We start from the raw sequence: 21,120 nt of genomic DNA on the forward strand, positions 1-21,120 counted from the left end.
TCAGGGCATCTTAAAATGGCGGGTGCGCACGAAAAAGTGTGGCATCAGGGGAAGAGGCAAGATGGCGCAGATAATGTTCACCAAACCGTACTAAGTTTCAACAGACCCACTAGAGAATTTACCTCTTGTTTGTCATGGCCTCTCCACACACTCAACAATGATAATAAATAGCATATTACACTTTGCACTTCTGAATATACATTCTTTAAATATATGTGTAAAACCATTTTTAACTTATCAGTTGGTGCTCACTGGATCCTTCATCATCCTGGGCTTGTCTTCCTTTTAGATCTAAAGGAACCTACAGTAAAAGTGGGACAGGCCCTGGCCGGGGCAGGAAACGGAAAATTTCAGTTCAGTCATTGTCATCATTGGAAGATGGGCACCCAGGACGACCAAATGTTACTCAGTACAGCAGGCAAGGCTGTGGCACCTTGAAGTTTAATAAGAAAACCAAAGGGCTCATCGATGGCCTCACCAAATTCTTTACCCCTTCTCGTGATGGGAGGAAAGGCCGAGTGGATGTGGTGGATTACTCTCAGCAATATAGGATCAGGAAAAAAGGAGTGCAGAAGACCACAGACTCTCACTGGCTGGCAGGTGAGCTATGGGTAAAGCAGTGTTTTTCTTGAAGGGTTTTTCAACAATTTTCCATAGAATGTTTGCAGTTGAGGTTAAGGTGTGCCTCAAATGATGCTTAGTTTTTGATGGTTCGGTCTTCTGTAAAACACAAGTGTTTCTATTGCCCATTATATTGATGCCCATTGTCCTGTCTCAAAAGGATGGAAGGATAAGTTGGTCTTTGCTGAATCTGAGCATCTCATCTGCTTTTCACAGCAGATATCAGGTGGAAGTGTGTTCTCACTGATCCATACAGACTTTAGCATTAAAGGTAAATTACCAATATTCACCTATTTTGACTGTAAATCAGTTTGCATTGAATATGTTAACTGCTAACTGCCACTGTTCTAGTCTGTCAGGTGTTCCATCAGTTTGCTTTTGTTTATGCATTTCCTTGACATGGTCTAAGGTTATTTAGTCCCCCAAATATGTTGTATGCTAGGTTGGAATTACGGTCTGTGCCCATATACCTTCTAAATTAGTTTTTGTCCATTCTTTACGTAGGATGAACATGCAAATATTTTTAGATCGAACTGGGCCCTTACTCTTCCAGAGCTATAGTTTTGTTTTTCCTTTATCTAGTAAGGTAATCCAGAGTCCAGGATCAGGACTTGAGCTTGGGTGGGGTGGCTGTCATGTGACGTGTATAAACTGAGCTCAGAATACACTGTATCTTTTTTAGGTAGCCAGCAGCTTCAATTTCCTATCATGCAATGTACTGGCAATTTGCTACTCACCCTCCGTTTCATCCAACCCCCCCCCCCCCCCCCCCCCGCTCGTGCTGACTGGACCCCAGAAAACTTTATGGTTGCAACCTATGTTTCCTTTAGGCTGTATAATCAAAAACAATGGTTTTGTCGGGTGTATGTACAGTTTCTTTTAAGAGGAACTATTACTTTGAGTATTGGTATGCACACTTCATAATTGCTATCTGCAAACACATAGCAAGGAACACAGACGTAAAATGGTGAGTAGTCTGTTATTTTTATATAAATTAATGCATTTATATGTACTCGCAAGTTTATAAACAAAGCTGTCAACACAAGGTGAATTCTAAAGTGATGTGTACTAAAGTGGCATTTGTGCTCAGTGGTAGGACATAGTGCATATATGCACTCTGGCAATAAACAAATCCTCGAACAAGGCTACCATTCCCTCTGGCCTGGGTTCCTTTAAAGCTTGGCATAATATTAATCAGCAAGACCTAAGAAATCAGCTTGACAGCACACGCCCATTGATCTCGCCCGACTCGACTATGGCTACACAACTATTTCAGGACTGGTTGGGCCACGCCATGAATCTCCTGGTCCCTACTAAGTCAATATCCAAGAACAGGTCCATCCCAACTGCACCGTGGTATACGGATGAATTAAAACAACAAAAACAACAAAACAGGCATTGTGAAAGACAATGGAGAAAGACGTATGACCAAGTAAGCAAGACCCGCTATAAAGACTCATTGGCTGCTTACAAAACCATGATTATAAAGGCAAAAAAATCTTTCTATTCGGATCAAATTGAGCAGGCAAAGAACTCCAGCAAAAAATTATATGAAATTACTAAATCCCTCTCAGGCAATATCCCCGACCTAACTCCACCCCATCCCAAGTTATGTGTGATGCTTTGGCTAACTTTTTCTTTTCTAAAGTTGATGACATCTACCAAGCCTTCACATCTAAATCCACTCCCATCAAGCCCGTCACAACAATTCCTTTTGTCCCAAATACACCTTTAACTGCATTTTTCACTTGTTTCAAACCACTAACTGAAGACCATATACTAAATATCGTCTCCACAATTAAAACGGGATCCATGTTGGATCCTTGTCCATTTTCGGCTCTCCCACCGGTGATGGATTCAATCATACCCGTTCTGACGCAAGTATGTAATTCAATCTTGTGTTCGCGGACATATCCTCAGTCTTTAAAATCTACACTGCTCAAACCTCTTTTAAAGAAACCTGGGCAGGACAAGACTGAGTTAAAAAACTACCGGCCAATTGCCAGTTTGCCTTTCATAGCCAAGGTGGTGGAAAAGGCTATGAATATGCAATTATCACAGTACATTGAGACACATAGACTGCTGGACGATACTCAGTTCGGATTTCGTAAATATCACGGTACCGAAACCGCTTTAATTAAAGCCTCCGATGATGTGCGACTAATAAGAGACCAGGGTGGGACAGCAGTTTTGGTACTGTTGGATCTCTCAGCCGCTTTCCACTCGGTCGACCACAAGATCCTGGTCGATCGTGTCGAAAAGATGGGCATTTGCCTTACGGCAAGAGACCTCCTCGCCTCGTTTCTCTCCGATAGAACCCAGGTCGTCACTCTTGGACCTTACCAATCTGCCAAGTTGACGGTGCCATGTGGGGTACCTCAAGGCTCATCCCTGAGTCCGACACTATTTAATATCTATGTGTCGGACCTTGCTAATGTCATCAAAGCACACGGGATGAGCCTAACCTCATATGCAGACGACACGCAATTGGTTATGGCCATCAGGGGTGACGGAGGGGAAATCGCCCAACGCTTCCAAAAAGGATTGACATAGATAGGAGAGTGGATGGCTATAAACTGCCTGAAACTCAACTCAGAAAAAACTGAGGTGATGATTTTTGGACCTCTCTCACCGGACTGGTCTGCCTTCTGGTGGCCTTCTACATTCGGTGCCCCCCCTAAGCCAGTAACCAAAGTAAGAAATCTGGGAGTCACCTTTGATGATGGCCTAAATTTCATGGATCATGCCAATAAAGTGGCCTCTACAGCCCACCATAAACTTCGCATGATCCGGAAAATAAGTCCCTTTCTTCCAGCGACCGCCATTAAAACCTTGGTGAGTTCATTGGTTTTAACATCATTGGATTATTGCAATGGGCTTTTCCTAAACACCCAAATTAGAGTCATGAGAAAAATGCAGTCGATACAAAATGCGGCAGCACGCCTGCTTTTTGGAATTCCAAAGTTTGCGCCCATATCGGACGCTATCACACGACTCCACTGGTTGACGATCCAGAATAGGATCAAATTTAAGTCGCTATGTATAGTTTACAAAGCACTAAACAGGCAAGGTCCGCATTTCCTAACAGAGCAATTGCTCCCATATCAACCTTCCCGTCAGCTTCGCTCCTCCAACTGCAACTACTTAGTGATCTCTCGCGCTAAAACAGTGTCATGGGGTGATCGTCGCTTTATGGTCGCAGCCCCAAACTCTGGAACACTTTGCCCCAGGACATCAGAACCTGTTCCACACTCCTCCAGTTTCATCTGTCTAGACATTTCCTCTTGTTCGTTGAGCCCATCTACCACTGTATTTAGAGAGTGAATCCACCTGCACTCTTTAAAGTTCAGGGAATTAGTTAAGGAACCACCTCTGGGGTGGGGGCAGAATTTCTCTAGTACCCACCAACAAAGGCTCTCCGGGGGGTGGTTGTGTGCGGCGAAATGCTCAACCATGGAGGCTCCTTGTACCCTACACCTCACTCTGCTCATATGTTGCAATACTCTTGCCTTTACTTTCTGGGTGGTCTGCCCTACATACAACATATTGCATGGGCAGCGAATGGCATACACGACATTAGTACTATTCCAATTGGTGAATAGTGGCAGCTGATGTGTCCTGTTGTGGGCAAACGTAGATCCTTCAATAGTTAACGGACAGGCCTTACACTGGCCACATTTGTGGTGGCCAGTTATGGCTGGCAGGCCCAAATGGCCTCTGAGGTCAGGTGGCTTGGGTGGCTCAAGGTAAGCTTTAACCACATTGTCCTTGATATTCTTCCCTTTTCTGAAAGAAAATACAGAATCTTCTGTAGTGTTAAGTTCAGTAGCGACCAGATTCCAGTACTTTTTCACTGTCTTTTTTATGTCATTGCTATTGGAATTGAGCGTGGTCACGCAGACGATTTTCTCAGTCCTTGTCGGTTTAGATTTGACTTGTAACAGCTCATCACAAGGGCAATACCATGCCCGTTTCCGGGCCCGTTTAAGCAATCCTGTCGGGTAACCACTCTCTTTCAGGCAGAGTTTCTATCTCTTTAAAGAAGTCAATCCTCCTGGTACAGTTTCTTCTGAGGCTGAGGTACTGGCCATACGGTAAATTGTCCTCCGACTCTGGATGGTGTGACTCATATTTGAGGAGCGTGTTCCATTCAGTCGTTTTCCGATAGAGATCATTGAATAGTAGGCTTCCTCCACTTGGAATGTTAGGTCCAAAAAGTCAATTGCTTCGCTGCTGTAGCCCATTGTGAATTGAATGTCGCTTGTTCTGTTGTTCAGCCGGTCTTTGAAGTCGTTGATGTCATTGTCAGAGCCAGACCAGATTATTATCACAATGTCTATATAGCGCTTCCAAACGGCAATGTGGTCTACGTAGGGGTTATCATGGCTGTATAGATATTCCTCTTCATAATCATCCATAAAGATATTAGCCAGACTAGGTGCATAGCTTGCAACCATCGCGACGCACTTGCACTGGAAGTCGTATTGGTTCCTAAAGACGAAGTAGTCGTTGTCATCACGATTTCCAACATGGCTATTAAGAAATCAGTTGATATCCAGTGTGGTCTGGGACATTTGTCCAGAGTTACTCTGACCACATCCAATGCCTTTCCCTGTGGTACGGAAGTATACAGGGAGGAGACATCAAGGGTCACTAATAGTTGGGTTTTGGCATCAAATGGTTGACCCTCAAGCGACTGGATGATGTGCATTGTATCCCTCACAAACGATTTGGTCTCCGGTACCCATGGCTGCAGTAAGTGATCCACAAACTGGTTGAGAAGTTCGAGAATTGACCCACACCCAGAAACAAGGTGGTTTTACCAGGCGTTTGTACCACTTCGGCAGGGTGTAAATCGTGGGAATCCTAGGTCCTCTTTTGTTCAGGAAGCCTCGTTCCAGGCCCTCCTTTGTGAGTTTTTCTTTCAAGGACTTGATATCTGGGGTCAGATCCTTAGGTGCTGGGCAGTAGCTCTCTCTGACACCCAATTGTAGCTCTATTTCTTCCACATAGCCCGTGGTGTTTTGTAGAACCACTGCGCCGCCTTTGTCCGCCGCCTTAATGGTGATGGCTTCATTGCTTCCCAACGAATGTAAGGCCAATCTTTCTTCCTTACTGATATTGTACTTGATGTAGCTGCGTTCTCCCAATAGGTCCATAGTTTCCTGTAGGACCATCTGCTCATAGGCTAAAATCCTCTGACTACTCAAATATGCACCTGGTGTAAAGGTCGATGGTGGTCTGAAGGATGTTGCCGCTGCTGTGGGGTTGTACGTATTTTTACTGAAGCAATACTTGAGTCTGATTTTCTAAAAAATTTCTGCATCTCGAGTTTGATGTTGAATGCATTCGGTACTTACGTTGGGACAAAGGACAACCCTTTCGAAAGTACCGCTCGCTCCACTTCCGACAAGGTGTAGTTGGAGAGCTTGATTATTGGGTCCATGGTGGCGGCATCATGTGCGTTGGTGGACTGAGTTGGGTTAACTGATTGAACTGCCAGGGGTTCCAGATGTCTGGTGGGCAGGTCCTGCACAGCAACTGAGGTGATCGTGTCATGTCTCACACCTAGAACATCATTCATGGTGTGCGTGCCAAGGTCATTTAGGCTGAGCACATGCACAGAATCATTTTCAGCCCAGTAAAATCTAGGAATGCATGCTCTTCTCCAAACACCAAGTGAAGTACTGTACAGCAGCAAGAATAGTTTAATGGTGTGCAGCAATGCTCTTTCAGGTCGAAAGTTGTGCAATAATCACAATTGATGCTGTTTTCTAAAGCTACAGCCAACAATTCTCCTAGCTTACCATCTGAGCCACATTGTAATTCAGCCTTGCTACTTTGGATGATCTTTAGTTGCTCCATGGGTGGCCACTGAGGGGAGGATTTTGACTGGTCTAGACCTCAAAAATGGATTTTAACTGGTCTAGACCTCAAAAAGGGAAGGGGTGCATGCTGGGGAAGTTAGGAGAGCCATAAAACACATAGTTTATAATACATTGTTTTTGTTTCTCGTGAAAGTGTTGCAGACTTGCAACTCACTCATGTATACAGTATGAGCTGTAATCCCCTACAGTGAAATGTTTGTTTTCATTTCAAGACTGCATAGAGAAATATTTTCCTGAAATGCCATGAATGTCAAATGGAGGCCCCTTTGTATAACATGCTCTTACCTGGTACAAAGCTTTGCATTCTAGTTGAAAGGAAATACAGACCACTGATAAGGTTGTTAATTTGTTAACAAGTATGTTCCCTAGCATTTTCATGCTAAATGATTTCTGCACTGAGCTGCTAATATTGTGAGACCAGGCCAGGAAAATATACTCTGTCATAAATTAAAACTCAAGAAGGAAGGTGGGGCCGCAACTGCATGTAGATAATAATGTTTTTTTTTCAGTTTGAACACTTGTAGAATACAATTCTTTGAGTAGCAATGTATGTAGACAAATTCCTCAAGAAACATACACCTAATCCAACAAGCAGAGCTAGAATTCCTAATTTGCTCCAAAATCAGTCCCCCTTCCAAATTGTCAACCAGAGACGAAATTACTTCTCACTACAACACTAATGTGACTGAACATTTTGACTCAATTGCCTCCTTAAACTCAAACAATCAAGAAGTGCCCCTCGAGCTCATGGTTTAACACAGACCTTAACAATGAGAGATGACAACTCAGAATGACGGAAAGAAAAGGGAGAAACCAACCATCTGTAGCTCATCTCTCACACCTCCAAACAGAACGCCTACAATTTAAAAAGCACATCTACAGAGAAAAATGTGCCATCTTCAGAGCCCAAAAAGACCATTGCAGAAACCATTCTAAACGCATCTTCAAGATCATCAGAATCCAAACTTCCTCCATTCCTTAACATTATACAGATGCCTCCAGTAAGCAATGTGAAGAGTTCGCTAAATTCTTTGCAGACAAGATAAACATTGAACTTTTGTTAGAACCCCACAACCACTTCTCCTTCCACCAAAGACCCCACCTCCAAAGTTGGTCCCCCACATACCTACTATCAACTGATCGCAATTTCTACAATCCCAACACCTTGGAGTGCCAGAACAACAGCGCTAACCACCTCCATCCAAAAAATAAAGCAAACTGGTCCAAATTCACAATCTTATCTGAAAAGTAAGTTAGGGAAATGCTATTATCCATAAAGCCGACCTTCCACCTCTCTGACCCTCTCCTCACCTCCCTGACCCTCTACCTGCCTCGCTAGTCAAAAACCTGAGGCACATCATCGCTCTAACCTGGACGAATATCATCAACTCCTACTTATCCAGTGGCTTAATGTCGGGCTCCCTTAAACTTGGCCTAACCACCCCCACCATCAAATAGCCTGACACTGACCCCAATGATTTCAATAGCTACAGACCTATCACCAACCTCCCTGTACTTGCTAAAACCATCGAAAAATATGGCCTCTCTCAATTAGTACAGAGTCTACAACCCTTTACATCACAGAAGACCTACACAGATTATTCCACGAGGGGGGATGCCCATCGTCTCATCCTCCTGGAACTTCAGTGGTTCTCATCATACCTGAACGAAAAATCTAACCTAATCAAAATGAGCATGTCCACGTTGACAGTAACATCTGTCAATCAAGGAGTCCCTCAAGGATCAATCCCTTTCCCTACCCTCTTTAACATCTTAATGGAACCTCTTGCACTGATCTGAAACTGGCCAGAATTGCCTACCATCTCTATGCAGATGACACTTTAATCTGTATCGAAATCGCTTCACTCAAAGACATACAACATCTCAACAACGCTCTCTCCCTGATACACACCTGTCTCAACAACAACTACCTAAAATTGAACCCCAGTAAAACTGAACTGCTCTTCATCCAGCCTAAAAACAATCCCTAGCTCATCCACCAATCGCTCAACAGTCTAACTGGAACTAAATTGTAAGCTATCCACATCTAACTCTACCTGTTCCCTTGAGATTTTTTTTTATAAAAGCCTAAATATGAAATGACATATCAATGCCCCTGCAAAAAGTGCCTTCTACTCCATAAAACGCATCAAAAAATCAAATCATTTATCCTCTCCGAAGACGTGAAGACTGTAATTCAATCCTTTGTCCTATCTAAGTCGGACTACAGGATCGCAGTGATTACTGCCATTCCAAAAATTCACCTTCTGCCAGTGAAGTTCAAAGTCAGCGCAAAGGCTGGACTGATCTCTGGAGCAAGACGATTTGACCACTGTCTCCCACGCTTAAGAAACTCAACTGGTTACCAATTGAAGTGAGGAGTATATTTATAACAGCCTGCATAACACACAAATCTCTCTACCCTAGAAATCCTACTTACTTCGATAACAAACTCAAAAAAGTGGGCCAAAAAAGACCTCTACAAAGCTTCAACACCCTTCTCATCCCTTCCAAAATCAAGAAAACCAATTCCCTCTCTCAATCCTTCTTGGGAAACGCCCCAAGAATTTAAAATGCCCTTCCTAAGGAACTTCGTGACAACCGATCCTACCTTGATTTCAGGAAAAACTTAAAATTGTCTCTTCTCAACAAACTCCTGAACTCATCCACCTAAACTGCCTTGCTTGAACTTGCAATTACCCCATCTAACAAACTCACTGACCACCTTGACCTCGATCCTAACTCCCCTCTTGATAGCTCACCCTGCCAAATAGTGTATCAATATAGGCTTCCCACTTTCATCCATGTCCTGTAAATGACCCCTGTTTACCGGCTTCCTGCCCTGTATTGTTTGACTTTTTTCTCCTACTTCTGCTATGCCTATTGTAAATTATTTTAACAATGCACATGTAACTCTTGTAAAGCCCTATCCTATGGTTATAGCTCCTGAAATCGATCAAAATGTAATTCTTGTAAAGAAATCCTGCTTCCTGCTCTGTATGTATGACTTTTCTCTTCCACCTCTGCTGTGCCTACTGTAGATGATGTAAACGTTACACATGTAGCTCTTGTAAAGCCATATTCTATGGTTATAGCTCCTGTAAGCGATCTATATGTAATTCTTGTAAAGCGCTCTGATGCACTCTGGTCTAGTTTGCGATATATAAAACTCAAAATGATTATTATGTGTTGCAAGAAAGTGTGTCATTGCAGTAATAATAGTGTTTTCAAGGCATATGAGCTGTAGATCATATGCTTTAGTATAGATAGCCATCTGCTGTTGGGTCCGGATGTTTGCACTTTGTTTTTGTTCGAAGAAGTCTTGTAGTCACGAGGTAGGTGACTCCTCCTTTTGTTGATAGTGCGCATGGGCATCGACTCCATCCTTAGATTGTTTTTTTCCGCCATCGGGTTTGGATGTGTATTGCTGCGCTCAGGTTCGTTACCGTTTTCGGACCCTTTTGACACGCAATCCACTACCCTCAACTGTATTGTTATCGATCGCCTTTCCTCATTCAACGTGCATTGTCTCACTTTGAAAAACTTTCCATCGGAAAACTTGAGGCAGGCCGTCGGGCCTACCCATGCCGACCCCACTAGCAGTCGATGGAACGGACTCCATTCAAGCTATGTCCCGGGTGTGGTGCTAAATTTCTACGCACCGACTTGCACGAAGTTTGCAACCTCTGCTTGTCCCCGGAACACGACGAATGTCGATCATTCCAATTGAAAAAGACAGCTCGTGATGGTCGGGCTCGCGCCACGAAATGTAGCATCAGAGCGACTATATTCTGGACTTCTTCAGAGAAGATTCCGGTATCCAACAACCAGCTCAAGAGCCAGAGGAAGAAGAGCAGATCTCCGTGTTCGAGGCCGACTCCGACATGGGAAGAAGAGGAAGACATCACTGCGGGTCAGCATACCTGAGTACAGATCCCCCTGTGCCCATTCCACATAAGACAAAGGCTCCAGTCCCTCCTTCGCCTTCGGGTTCAGGTCGGCACCGACAAAATGTTTCTGATGCCCCGCCTTCCAGCCCGGCTCCAAAACAAAAAGACAAGCCTTCTGGCTCGGGCTCGAGCCAGCCCCGCTCTGATGCCGAACCAACACCTACGGCAACAAAACATCAGACCAAGCATCTATCGATCAACGTACCTTCGGGACTGAAGATTCCACCTTTGATGCCAAAAGAACCGGAGCCGAAACCCTCCAAGTCCAAAGAATCAACGCCTAAACCTTCCAAGGCCAAAGACTCCGAGCCAAAACCATTGACGCCCAAAGGCTCAGAGCCGAAACCTCCACGGAAAGAGAACGACACTCTCCCCAAAGAACCTCCATCTAATGAGCCAACTTTCGACCCGAATCAGAAAAAGCTGGTTATAAACACTAAAACAGGACATATTCAAGTAACCATTCCAAAAAAACAGAAAGCTGACTTGCCAGAGGACTATCAAAACCCTCTTAAGAAGAAGAATGTGGGCACTAACCCTTCTCCTCCTAATATTCCACCTCCTTCTCCTCCTCCTAATCCTAACTTGATTATTACACCATTAAATTCACTAACAATGCTTAATACACCTGACCCACAGGATGAAGGGGATGGGGATGAGGATCAAGACACTGACGCTTGGGGAGATTACCCTGCAATAGTATTACATGGTAAATAACGAATGCCACCTACATATTGATTTACTGATTCGGTAAATTTACAGAATCGGTATTTTACCGAATCGTTAACTTTACCGATTCGGTAAATATACCGAATCTGTAAATTTTAAGACCCCTACATCTCCATTTGCAAATACCGGTCGGTAACGGCTGAAATCGGCCGTTACCGACCGATATTTGCCGACCTACATCTGGCCCTTGGTGTCCGTAGCGGCACACAAAGAGGGGATGCTCTTGGCAGCATGCAAGAAGAAGAGGATTTTGACAATTAAATCTAACATAATATGTCTGGGAAAGATAATGAGAATATGGACGAATATATTTTGGACTTGTAGTAGGATGATGGATATGTGGATTTTAAGGATATGGAAGTAGAAGCTTCTACTGAGAGTGTTAAGGATCCCTTTGGGGGAGATATGTTTAGCCCAGTTAATGTAAAACATCCGAGAAGCGGAGAATGGTGGCCCGTGGAACATGTGGCAAAGTTTATTAAGACTTCGATAAAAAAGCCATTGGACAGGGAAATGCGTAGGCTGCTGAGGGCAGAATGCTCAAGGGCCAGAATTGAAAAAAAAGTTTGTGCAACTCCTAATGTGGACCCAGATCTTATAATCTATTTGTTTAGATTTGGGAGATATCCAATGAAGGGTCTAGAAAGATAAAAATCTGCCAGGAGAAGCTTTTCGATGTTTTGGGGCCACTAGGAAGGATCCTGGACATGGTTGAGGATGCTTATGCCAATGAGGAACAGGTTGATGTGGATTTATTAAAAGGATGGAGCCACAGAGCGTTAGTCCTCCTAGGTAATACTAATGCAGGTTTGTTGCAGGGGAGGAGGTAAGCAATCTTAATGAAGATTAATCTGAAGCTGGGGGATATGGCACAGAAGGAAGTGAGGATACAAAGGATTTGTTGTTAGAAGGTTTGGTGAAAGGAATAGGGAAGTATGTAGGAACTTTTATGGCATTATATAAGGCACAGGGAAATATGAGAACGGTGTTTGGAGTTTTTGGAAGGGCCAGTAGAAGAGGACCCTTTACTGGCTGTGGAATGCAGAGGTCCCAATATGGAAAGCAATATAATACACAGTGTGGTTGGCAGAACAGAGGTAGAGAATACCAGCAAGGTACAGGATTTTACCCAAGTAGATAGAGGACAGCAAGACAAAGTAGGAGATATTCAAGAGGACGAGGATTGCTCAATAATGGAGTACATGGTGATTATGTGGACTACTTTTGGTTCTTCCCAAAAAGGAATAGGAGGATGATTGAAATTATTAAAAAAAGGAATGGGAGAGGACAACCGGAGATCCTTGGGTCTTGGACACAGTTCAGGGTTTTATAATAGAGTTCATGAGTTGTCCTTTTCAGGAGAAGGATCAAAGAGCGATACAAATGGCATTAGAACAAGAAGCAATAGCAATAGTAGACAAAGAAATAGTATCATAAATTGGAAAAAATGTGATGGAAGAAGTGGAGGAATCTGAAAAGTTTTTTGTAAGCAATTTGTTTTTGGTAGAAAAAAAGGGACAAAGGGTGGCGTCCAATTATAAATCTCATTGAGCTAATCAGGTTCTTAGTGTACAAAATAGGAAATTATTGATAGAAAAGGATTGAATGGTAAAGTTGGATCTCAAGGATGCATACTTTCCAATTCCCATGGCAAGGGAGAGTCAAAGATACTTGCAATTCAGATGGAAGTCAAGACTATACCAATTCCTTTGTTTACCTTTCGGTCTTTTCGCAGCACCTTGGTGTTTCACAAAGGTGATGAGGGTAGTGGTTGCCTACTTTCGGCAGAGAGGGAAAAGGATGATCATTTATTTAGACGATCTCCTGATTTTATCGCAATGCCAGGAAGAATTGAGATCAATGCAGGAAGTGGTGCAGAAACTGGAGGAATTAGGTTTCATGTTCATTGGGACAAATCTTGTATGGAGCCTACACAGAGTTTGGGATTTTTAGGTTTTCTGGTGGATACAAAGGTTTGTCAATTAAGTATGCCAGGGAAGATGATAAAGAAGAAAACTGAGCAGAGTTTAAAGGACTTGGTTACTTTAAGAGAGTTAGCAAGGATTATAGGTCTTTTATCATCTTTGGTCCAGGCAATATTTCCAGGACCACTGCATTATCGTGCACTACAGAGATTGAAAGGGGATGCACTAAGAAAGGGTTTACGGTATGGAGACAGATTAGCTTGGGATACGGAAGCAAGCAAGGAAGGGACTTTGTTGGTGGTTAGAGAATATGGAGGCATGGAATGGGAGAGCAATTTTTGGAGTAGCACCAGATTTTGTAACTGACTCAGATGCGTGTTTGACTGGATGGGAAGCACGTCTAGGAAGGTTGGAAACAGGTGGTGCATGGTCAAGAGAGGAGAAGTTTGATCATATAAATAGAATTGACTGCAGGTTTATACGCTTTGCAAAGCTTCAAGGAGAAGCTAAAGGGACACACAGTTCTGATGAGGATGGACAATGTGTCTGCGGCAACATATATAAACAAATGAAGCCCCTGAATTTAGCGGAACAAGCAAAGGACTTTTGGAACTTTTGTCTAGAGCACAAGGTTGGAGTGAAAGCGGAATACTTAGCAGGAGAATGAAATGTGAGCGCAGATTGGAATTCAAGGAATATGAGGGATTTCAGTGACTGGAAGTTGAACAGAAATTGTTTTGGCAAAATAAACAGTGTGTGGGGTCCTTTAGAGTGGATCTGTTTGCTAGTTGATTAACGTTTCAGTTGGAAGAGTACTTCAGTTGGAGAGTGGATCGCAAGCAGCTGCGATAGATGCATTCCATACAGGTGTTTAAAGGGAGGTAGGGCTTTGCCTTTACACCTTTTGCAATGATTCAGAGAGTATTTCTAAAATTGAGGCAGGAGAGGATACAGATAATTCTGGTGATGCTGTTTTGGGTATCAAAGATTTAATTTCCGCCAATAATGGAGGTAGCTTGTGGTTCCTGCCAGAGTGGTCCTACTCAGAAATGCAGAGGAGGATGAACATCCTTTTGTTTTGAGCGGGATTGTAAACCTTCTTGCTTGGAAAGTGTCAGGAGATCTTTCGGAGTTGAAGGTCAATCGGAAAGGGCTGCAGAATTACTGGAGAAGTCATGGGCTCCCGGTACAAAGGAATAGATCCAAAGGATTTTGGAGAATATGGTCTAGTTGGTGCATGGCAAGGAGTCTGGATCCCATGAGGGTTCCTGTAGTGGAGGTGGCAAATCTTTTGACGGAGAAATTTCATGAAGACTTGAAATAAGGATCCCTCAATTGTTGTTGGTCCATGATATCAGCTGGACATTCACAGATAGATAGCAAGTCTGTAGGGAGGAATGTGATGGTTTGTAGGATTTTAAAGAGTATGAGGATAAGGAGACTGCCTAAGGCACGTTATACTGTATTATGGGATGTTAACACTATGCTATCACTGTTTTTGCAATGGTCAACTAATAGATATTTAGATATTAAAAGACTTACTGAGAAGTTGGCGTGTTTATTATGTCTACTCTCATGTAAAAAGGTGTCAGATGTGAAGGCGTTGGAGATAAATAAGAAATTAGTGGGACCAGATGGAGTGTTTTTTGAGATTTGTAAAAGAACAAAGACGATGTCTACTTCAGTTTTTTATCCAATCTTTGCTGAGGAGAAGTTATGTATAGTGAATTGTATACAAGAGTATGAGTGCAGGGTTTTAGAGAATATGAGAGATTGAGATAATCAGATTTTTTTTTTACACATCTTTTTATTAAATGCAAAAGAACAAAAAACAAGAAAGAAAAAACAGAAAACAAGGCAATACATTACAGTTGTGTCATGTCGGCAATGGGGGGGGATACATAGTCAAATCAGATGTCAGAAGTAAGTGAGGAAGGGGGGGATGGGGGAGGAGACCAGGAAGAAGCAAGATATCTAAATGCCCGTGGAGGAAACATCAGGTTGGGAGGACGACAGGTCAGTATCCAATTCCGAAGGGGGGGGGGGGGGGGGGAGTACAGATGCCACCACGGTATACATTCCATTGATTCCAAATTTTCCCCCATTTGCGGGGCGTGCCACGGGATACATACACAGTCTTTTCCCGAAACATGCACCAGTCCATGTTTTGTTGCCACACCAGAACCGTCGGTGGCCTCTGGGCACCCCACAACTGAGCAATGTCTCTCTTGGCAATCATATTACCCAAGGTCACCCATCGAAGCTGTGCCAGGTCATAATCATTCGGCTCCCAGACATTCAACAGACACCGCCGCGCCTCAGGCATTGACCGCACACCCGTGACCTCACTCATAACTTCATGCACGCGGGTCCAATAGCGCATTACCGCAGGGCATTCCCAAATAATATGGAGAAACGTACCCACCAGACCGCAACCACGCCTGCACAGTCCATCCACAGAGAACCCCATTCGCACCAAACGGGGACCAGTCACGTAGACCCTGTGGAGAATTTTAAGCTGAACAAACCGGAGGCGCGCCGGGATAGCCACTTCCTTCGGGGAGGAGATCGCAGCCTGCCAATCCTCGTCGTCGATTTCCAGACCGTCACTAGTCCACATCACTCGAAGGTTACTCAGGAGGTCGGTTCTGGCATTGATCAACTTTTTGTAAATGAGTGAGATCGTGCCGTCAGGGACATGTCCGTCCAGCACCCGATCTTCGAGCGGGGACGCCTCCGGAATATCCGAGCCCAGGGGAAACACAGACGAAACCGCGTGTCGGATCTGCACGTAACGGAAGGATTCTCTATCATTCAAGTCATACTCAACTTTCAGCTCTTCAAACGTCTTGACTCTACCCTTGACCCACACATCATCCACCCTGCTGATACCGATGACATCCCACTTATCGAAACCCTTCGACTTCCAGAGGGAGCCAAGTTTTTCCTAAGCATAGAGCGGGGTAGCCCGGGTCGGCCTATCAGCCCAGCCCAGGGCCGCCGTGGCGCGATGCCACACCTGCACCGCAGTCCTAGTGGGGCCCGTGAGAGATCCGCCCGCAGATGTCGCATACAGAGCCCTGTTATAATCTCCACCAGGCAGCAGCCATCTATCCATCTCAAACGCAGGGTTCGGTAAAGGACCATAAGTGCAGTGATTGATGGCCCCTAGCTGAGAGGCCCAATAGTAGCGGCGGATGTCCCGGAGCGCGATACCCCCGTCGTACCACGGGAGCGTCAGTTTCGCAAGAGCAATACGAGGACGGCCCCCCCATACCAATTGTCTCTGCAGACTTTCAATCTCCCGGAAGTAACGGGCGGGCACAATATCAAGTGTATTTTGTAACGCATAAAGGAACCGAGGGAGCGACATCATCTTAAATAACGCCGCCCGTCCCAGAGGAGAGAGAGGGAGCCTGCCCCACGCAGTCACATCGGCACGGAGGCGCTGGAGAGGGGGCAACAAATTGCGTTCATAACGAAGCACAGGGTCCAAGGTGATAAAGATCCCCAAGTACTTGAATCCCTCCCGCACCACCGAAATAGGACATCCACGTGGCGGGAGAGGGGCCGCGCCGCATAGGACATAGATGCAAGACTTCGACCAGTTGATGACCAGGCCGGAGTTTTTATGGAAAAGTCAGAACGTCAAAAAGGACGATCAACGATTTCCGAGGCGACGTAAGATATAGGAGTATATCGTCTGCGTATAAGGATATTCGGTCTTCAAACTCCGGAGTCCATCTAATGCCCTTCAAGGACGGTTCCCATCTCAGCCATGCCGCCAAAGGCTCCAGAGCAAGGGCAAACAAGAGAGGGGATAAAGGACAGCCCCGGCGCGTTCCCCTACCAAGTGCAAAGGAGGCCGAAACACGACCGGTCACCACCACTTGGGCTAAGGGGTCGGTATAAAGCAGTTTCACCCAGGCGATGAAGGTGGGGCCAAAGCCAAATTTAGAGAGAACCGCCCATAAATATGGCCACTCCAGCGTATCGAACGCCATGGTGGCGTCCAAAGACGCCAAGATGGCCGGTTCGCGCAGAGTCGCCACTCGCGCGAGGACTCCATGCAGGCGCCGGAGATAAAGTGCCGTGTTACGATGGGGTATGAAGCCGGATTGGTCCGGGTGAACCAGGTCGCCTATGACAGTGACCAAGCGGTTTGCAAGCACTTTGGCCAGAATCTTCGGTTCGGCGTTAATCAGTGATATGGGCCTTAAGGAAGCGCAGCGGTCACGTGGCTTGCCATCCTTGTGGATCACCACTATGGAAGCCAGTCTTTGGTCGGGAGGGAGGGAGCGAGCCTGCCTCCAGTGATTCCAAGAACATCGACCGCAGATACGGTGCTATCACATCCGGACGGAGCTTGTAAAGCTCTACAGGGAGCCCATTAGGGCCCGAGGCCTTCCCCGAGTGAACCGAGCGGATGGCCGTAACAACCTCATCAACTGTTGGCGGAGCCTCCAGGAGATCCCTTTCAGGGTCGGACAAACGGGGCAGCGAGACATCTCGCAGGAGCAAGTGGGAGTCCTGTTCCGATCTATCAGATACGGGGGAATACACTTCCCGGAAATAGTCAGCGAAACACTCAACAATACCAGCAGGGTCGGTGATACTCACGTCATTCACATCTACAATCACAGGGACAATCGGACTTGCACGTTCCCTCTTATCCAGCCAAGCAAGCAATTTCCCCGCCTTATCCCCCACATCATACAGTTGTCCCTGTTGCTCCCTGCTCATCTCCTTCGCCGCATCAGTCACCAGCGCTCTATACTCAAGTTGTTTGAGACCCAAAAGGTGCAGCTTCTCCGGGGTGATCTCGGATTCCAACTCCCCTTCAAGAACAGTGATTACATTTTCAACACGGACAACCTCCTCCCGCCTACATCTCTTGACATTGCCAATCAAGGAGAGGGCCTGGCCCCGAAGAACAGTTTTGTAAGCTTGCCACAGCGTGACAGAGGAAGACACAGAACCCACATTTTCAGCAAAGTAGTGGTCAATCATTTTAATCAGTTCCGCCCTAACCTTGGGGTCGCGGAGATACCAGGAGTGTATCGGGGCCACCCTACCCTCCGACCCCAAGTGAGCGTCCACCTCCAACCACAGCGGGGAATGATCCGAGATACCCCTAGCTAGATGTTTCACCGTCCTTATGGAGGAGACCTGGGAGGAGGGCATCAGCACATAATCCAGCCTCGAAAGACTGCCATGGGCACCAGAATGGAAAGTATACTGCAATTGCCCAGGGTGAAACAGGCGCCAGCAGTCAGTGAGACCTAAAGCCTCCAGGAAATCCCCCAACCAGGATTGTGACTTCGCAATGTCTCGGGGAGGGTAGCGATCACACAACCCCGACACTACAGAGTTGAAATCCCCGCCGACTACAAGCAGACCCTCGGGGAGTCCCAAAACCACTCTTCCCAGATCCGCATAAGTAGTAATCTGAAGACCCGGTGGCACGTAGACGGAAAGCAGAGCGACCCCCCTTCCCTCCCAGCGCCCCACAATGGCAGCGTACCGTCCCCTGTCATCAAGGATGATGTCGTCAACAGCGAGAGGGAGGGAGTTCCGAACCAGAATGCCCACCCCCCTGGAGCCAGAAGTGAAACCTGAGTGAGCGACGAGGCGATAGCCACGCCTATTCACTGCATGGCACGTATTGCCAAGCAAATGCGTCTCCTGAAGCAAGACCACATCAGGGGACAACCGTCGCAAGAGCTGCAACACCACACCCCGTTTGATCCTATCCCCCAACCCGTTTACATTCCAACACAGTACCTTAAGTCCCCTAACCCCCATCCCAGAGATCAACCCCGTCCCCACCCCACACCGGATGCGACACTGTACAACAGGAGATCATCAATAATATGCCTTGAAAAAACAACAATAAAACGGAAACTGCAACCCCCCACCCCCCCAAACAACCCCGTACATCATACCCCCCACCCCGCACCCCTGCGTAAGACTCAGAAGCCACCCCAACTTGCAGTGTGCCTGTCGCCCTAACATACAACTAGTCTACGAAAAGAACCCCAGAGGAGGAAGACTCGCCCACCCCCCAATAAGATAGCATGATAGCAAGCAATAGAGGCATAGCACCAAACCACAGCCGAAAGTCAACACAATGGACCGGGAGCTGGTTCCGCCCCCTATTCCTGCTCCACCGGGCCTCCCTCCGCACCACCGGAGTGTCCAGAGTGTTCAGAACGATCCGGTCCCGGGGGCAGCGTGTCCAGCCAGTCACTTGCCGCCCCTGGATGATCAAAGAAAAATGTTCGTTCATTGTACACCACACGCAACCGGGCCGGGAAAAGCATGGCATATTTCATGTCTCTAGCCCTCAGTCTCTTCTTCACCCCCAGAAATCCAAGGCGCTGTTTCTGAACCTGCTGGGTAAAGTCTGGGTAGAAGCTGACTGCAGTGTTCTCATAAGCCGTTGGACCAGATAGGCGCGACGCTTGCAGGATCGCGTCCCTATCCCGAAAGTTAAAGATCCGAGCAATGATGGGACGTGGAGTGGCTCCCTGCTTAGGCGGACCACCCGGGATCCTGTGTGCACGTTCAACAGCAAAAAAACTTGCTGGGGCCCTTGGGCGCTAGATGGTTCAGGACCAGATCCTCCACCAGCAGGTCCACCGAGGATGCTTCCGAAGTTTCCGGGACACCAACCAGACGGACGTTGTTGCGCCGTGCCCGGCCCTCAAAGTCGTCCAGGCGTCGAGTGAGATAGTCACGGGCGGCTCGCAAGTTACCGACCTCTGCCTGTAAATCGGAGACGTCAGTAACAAGACTAGATGTCTTAAGATCGAGGGACTTGACCTTTTCATTGGTTTTCGCTAGGTCAGCCCTGATCAAGGTAACATCGATAGCGACCGTATCCAACTTGTGGGCCAGGGCCTCATATTGTTGACCGAGCGTGGCCTTCATCCCGGAGATGGCGCCCATGAAGTCCCTCAACGACAGTTCTTCATCCATCTGGGAGTCGTCTCCCACCGTGACCGGGGATTTGGCCGATCCACCCGGAGAGCCCTTGACGAGGGTGTATCTGTCCATGACATTTGATTGCACGGGGCCCCCTCGCGTCGCCGGTCTGGTCTTGCGTTTCTCTCCCTCAGGCTTGGCGGCCATCTTAGTTTGTGCGCCCCGAAGGGTAGTCTGAGACCTAGTAAAAATGGCTAATGTCGATGCGCCCGCAACAATATAGAAATGAAGATGCAAACCAGTCACCAAGTGATAAATGGCAGGGGGCCAAGTCACCAGTCGGTAAATGGCGGTGAGGTTAAAAGCAGCAAGCCAGGGCGATCGAAACAAAGTCAAATAGGTCTAAGCGGGAGAAACTAAACTGAAAGTAGACTACCGGGCGAAGGAGGCTCGCATTATCCGTTGTTGTTCAATTACTGTCTGGCTGGCAGAGAAACCGAACCCGGGGGCAGTACCATGGAGCAGGCCAAAAAAGTCCAAAAGTTCATATCTTCAGCTCCCGATGTCCAAATCAAAATCCGAAAACGGATAAACGATCAGCAGGGTCGTGCCATGAATAACCCGTCGACCAAATCAGGATAGGGTTCAGGATAGTCGGTGGAGGTGGCAAAGGTCCGGGAGCCCTAAGCTCACGCGACCATCTTGGGTGCGCGCTAAGCTCCTCCTCCGAGATAATCTGATTTTGATTTCATACGTAATACTTTTTCATGCTGTAAGCACTGCTACAACCGCTAGGTGCCACAAGAATGTGATGGGGAGTGTGGGATAGATATGGAAAGGTTTAAGTCTCATTCTGTGCGTGGTGCAATGGCAGGTAAGATGAATTTGTCAGGTGGTCGCATTATAGAAATATTAAGAACAGCAGACTGGGTGAATGCAGGAACATTTGCAAGACATTATTTTAGACCCATTAGGCATGTTTCAAATTTTATTTTAAGAGGCTTTTAACTTGCATAATGGTAGCCTCCAGTCTTGTAATTGAATGGCGATTCTCCAAGCATAGTGAAATGAGAATCAAGA

The 21,120-nt window shown here is 46.2% G+C and overlaps 1 protein-coding gene across 2 annotated transcripts in view; it reads left to right on the plus strand.

The window, feature by feature from the left end:
- KAT6A (lysine acetyltransferase 6A) overlaps positions 1 to 21,120 on the plus strand; it is a 1,535,407-nt gene that overhangs the window by 577,377 nt on the left and 936,910 nt on the right. For both annotated transcript variants that reach the window (XM_078666232.1, XM_078666233.1), the window contains exon 7: positions 290 to 600. In XM_078666232.1, the coding sequence (XP_078522358.1) occupies positions 290 to 600 (311 nt within the window). The remainder of the gene's footprint in view (positions 1 to 289; positions 601 to 21,120) is intronic.

The sequence above is a fragment of the Lissotriton helveticus genome, chromosome 11 (assembly GCF_964261635.1).
Source record: "Lissotriton helveticus chromosome 11, aLisHel1.1, whole genome shotgun sequence".
Lineage (NCBI taxonomy): Eukaryota > Metazoa > Chordata > Amphibia > Caudata > Salamandridae > Lissotriton > Lissotriton helveticus.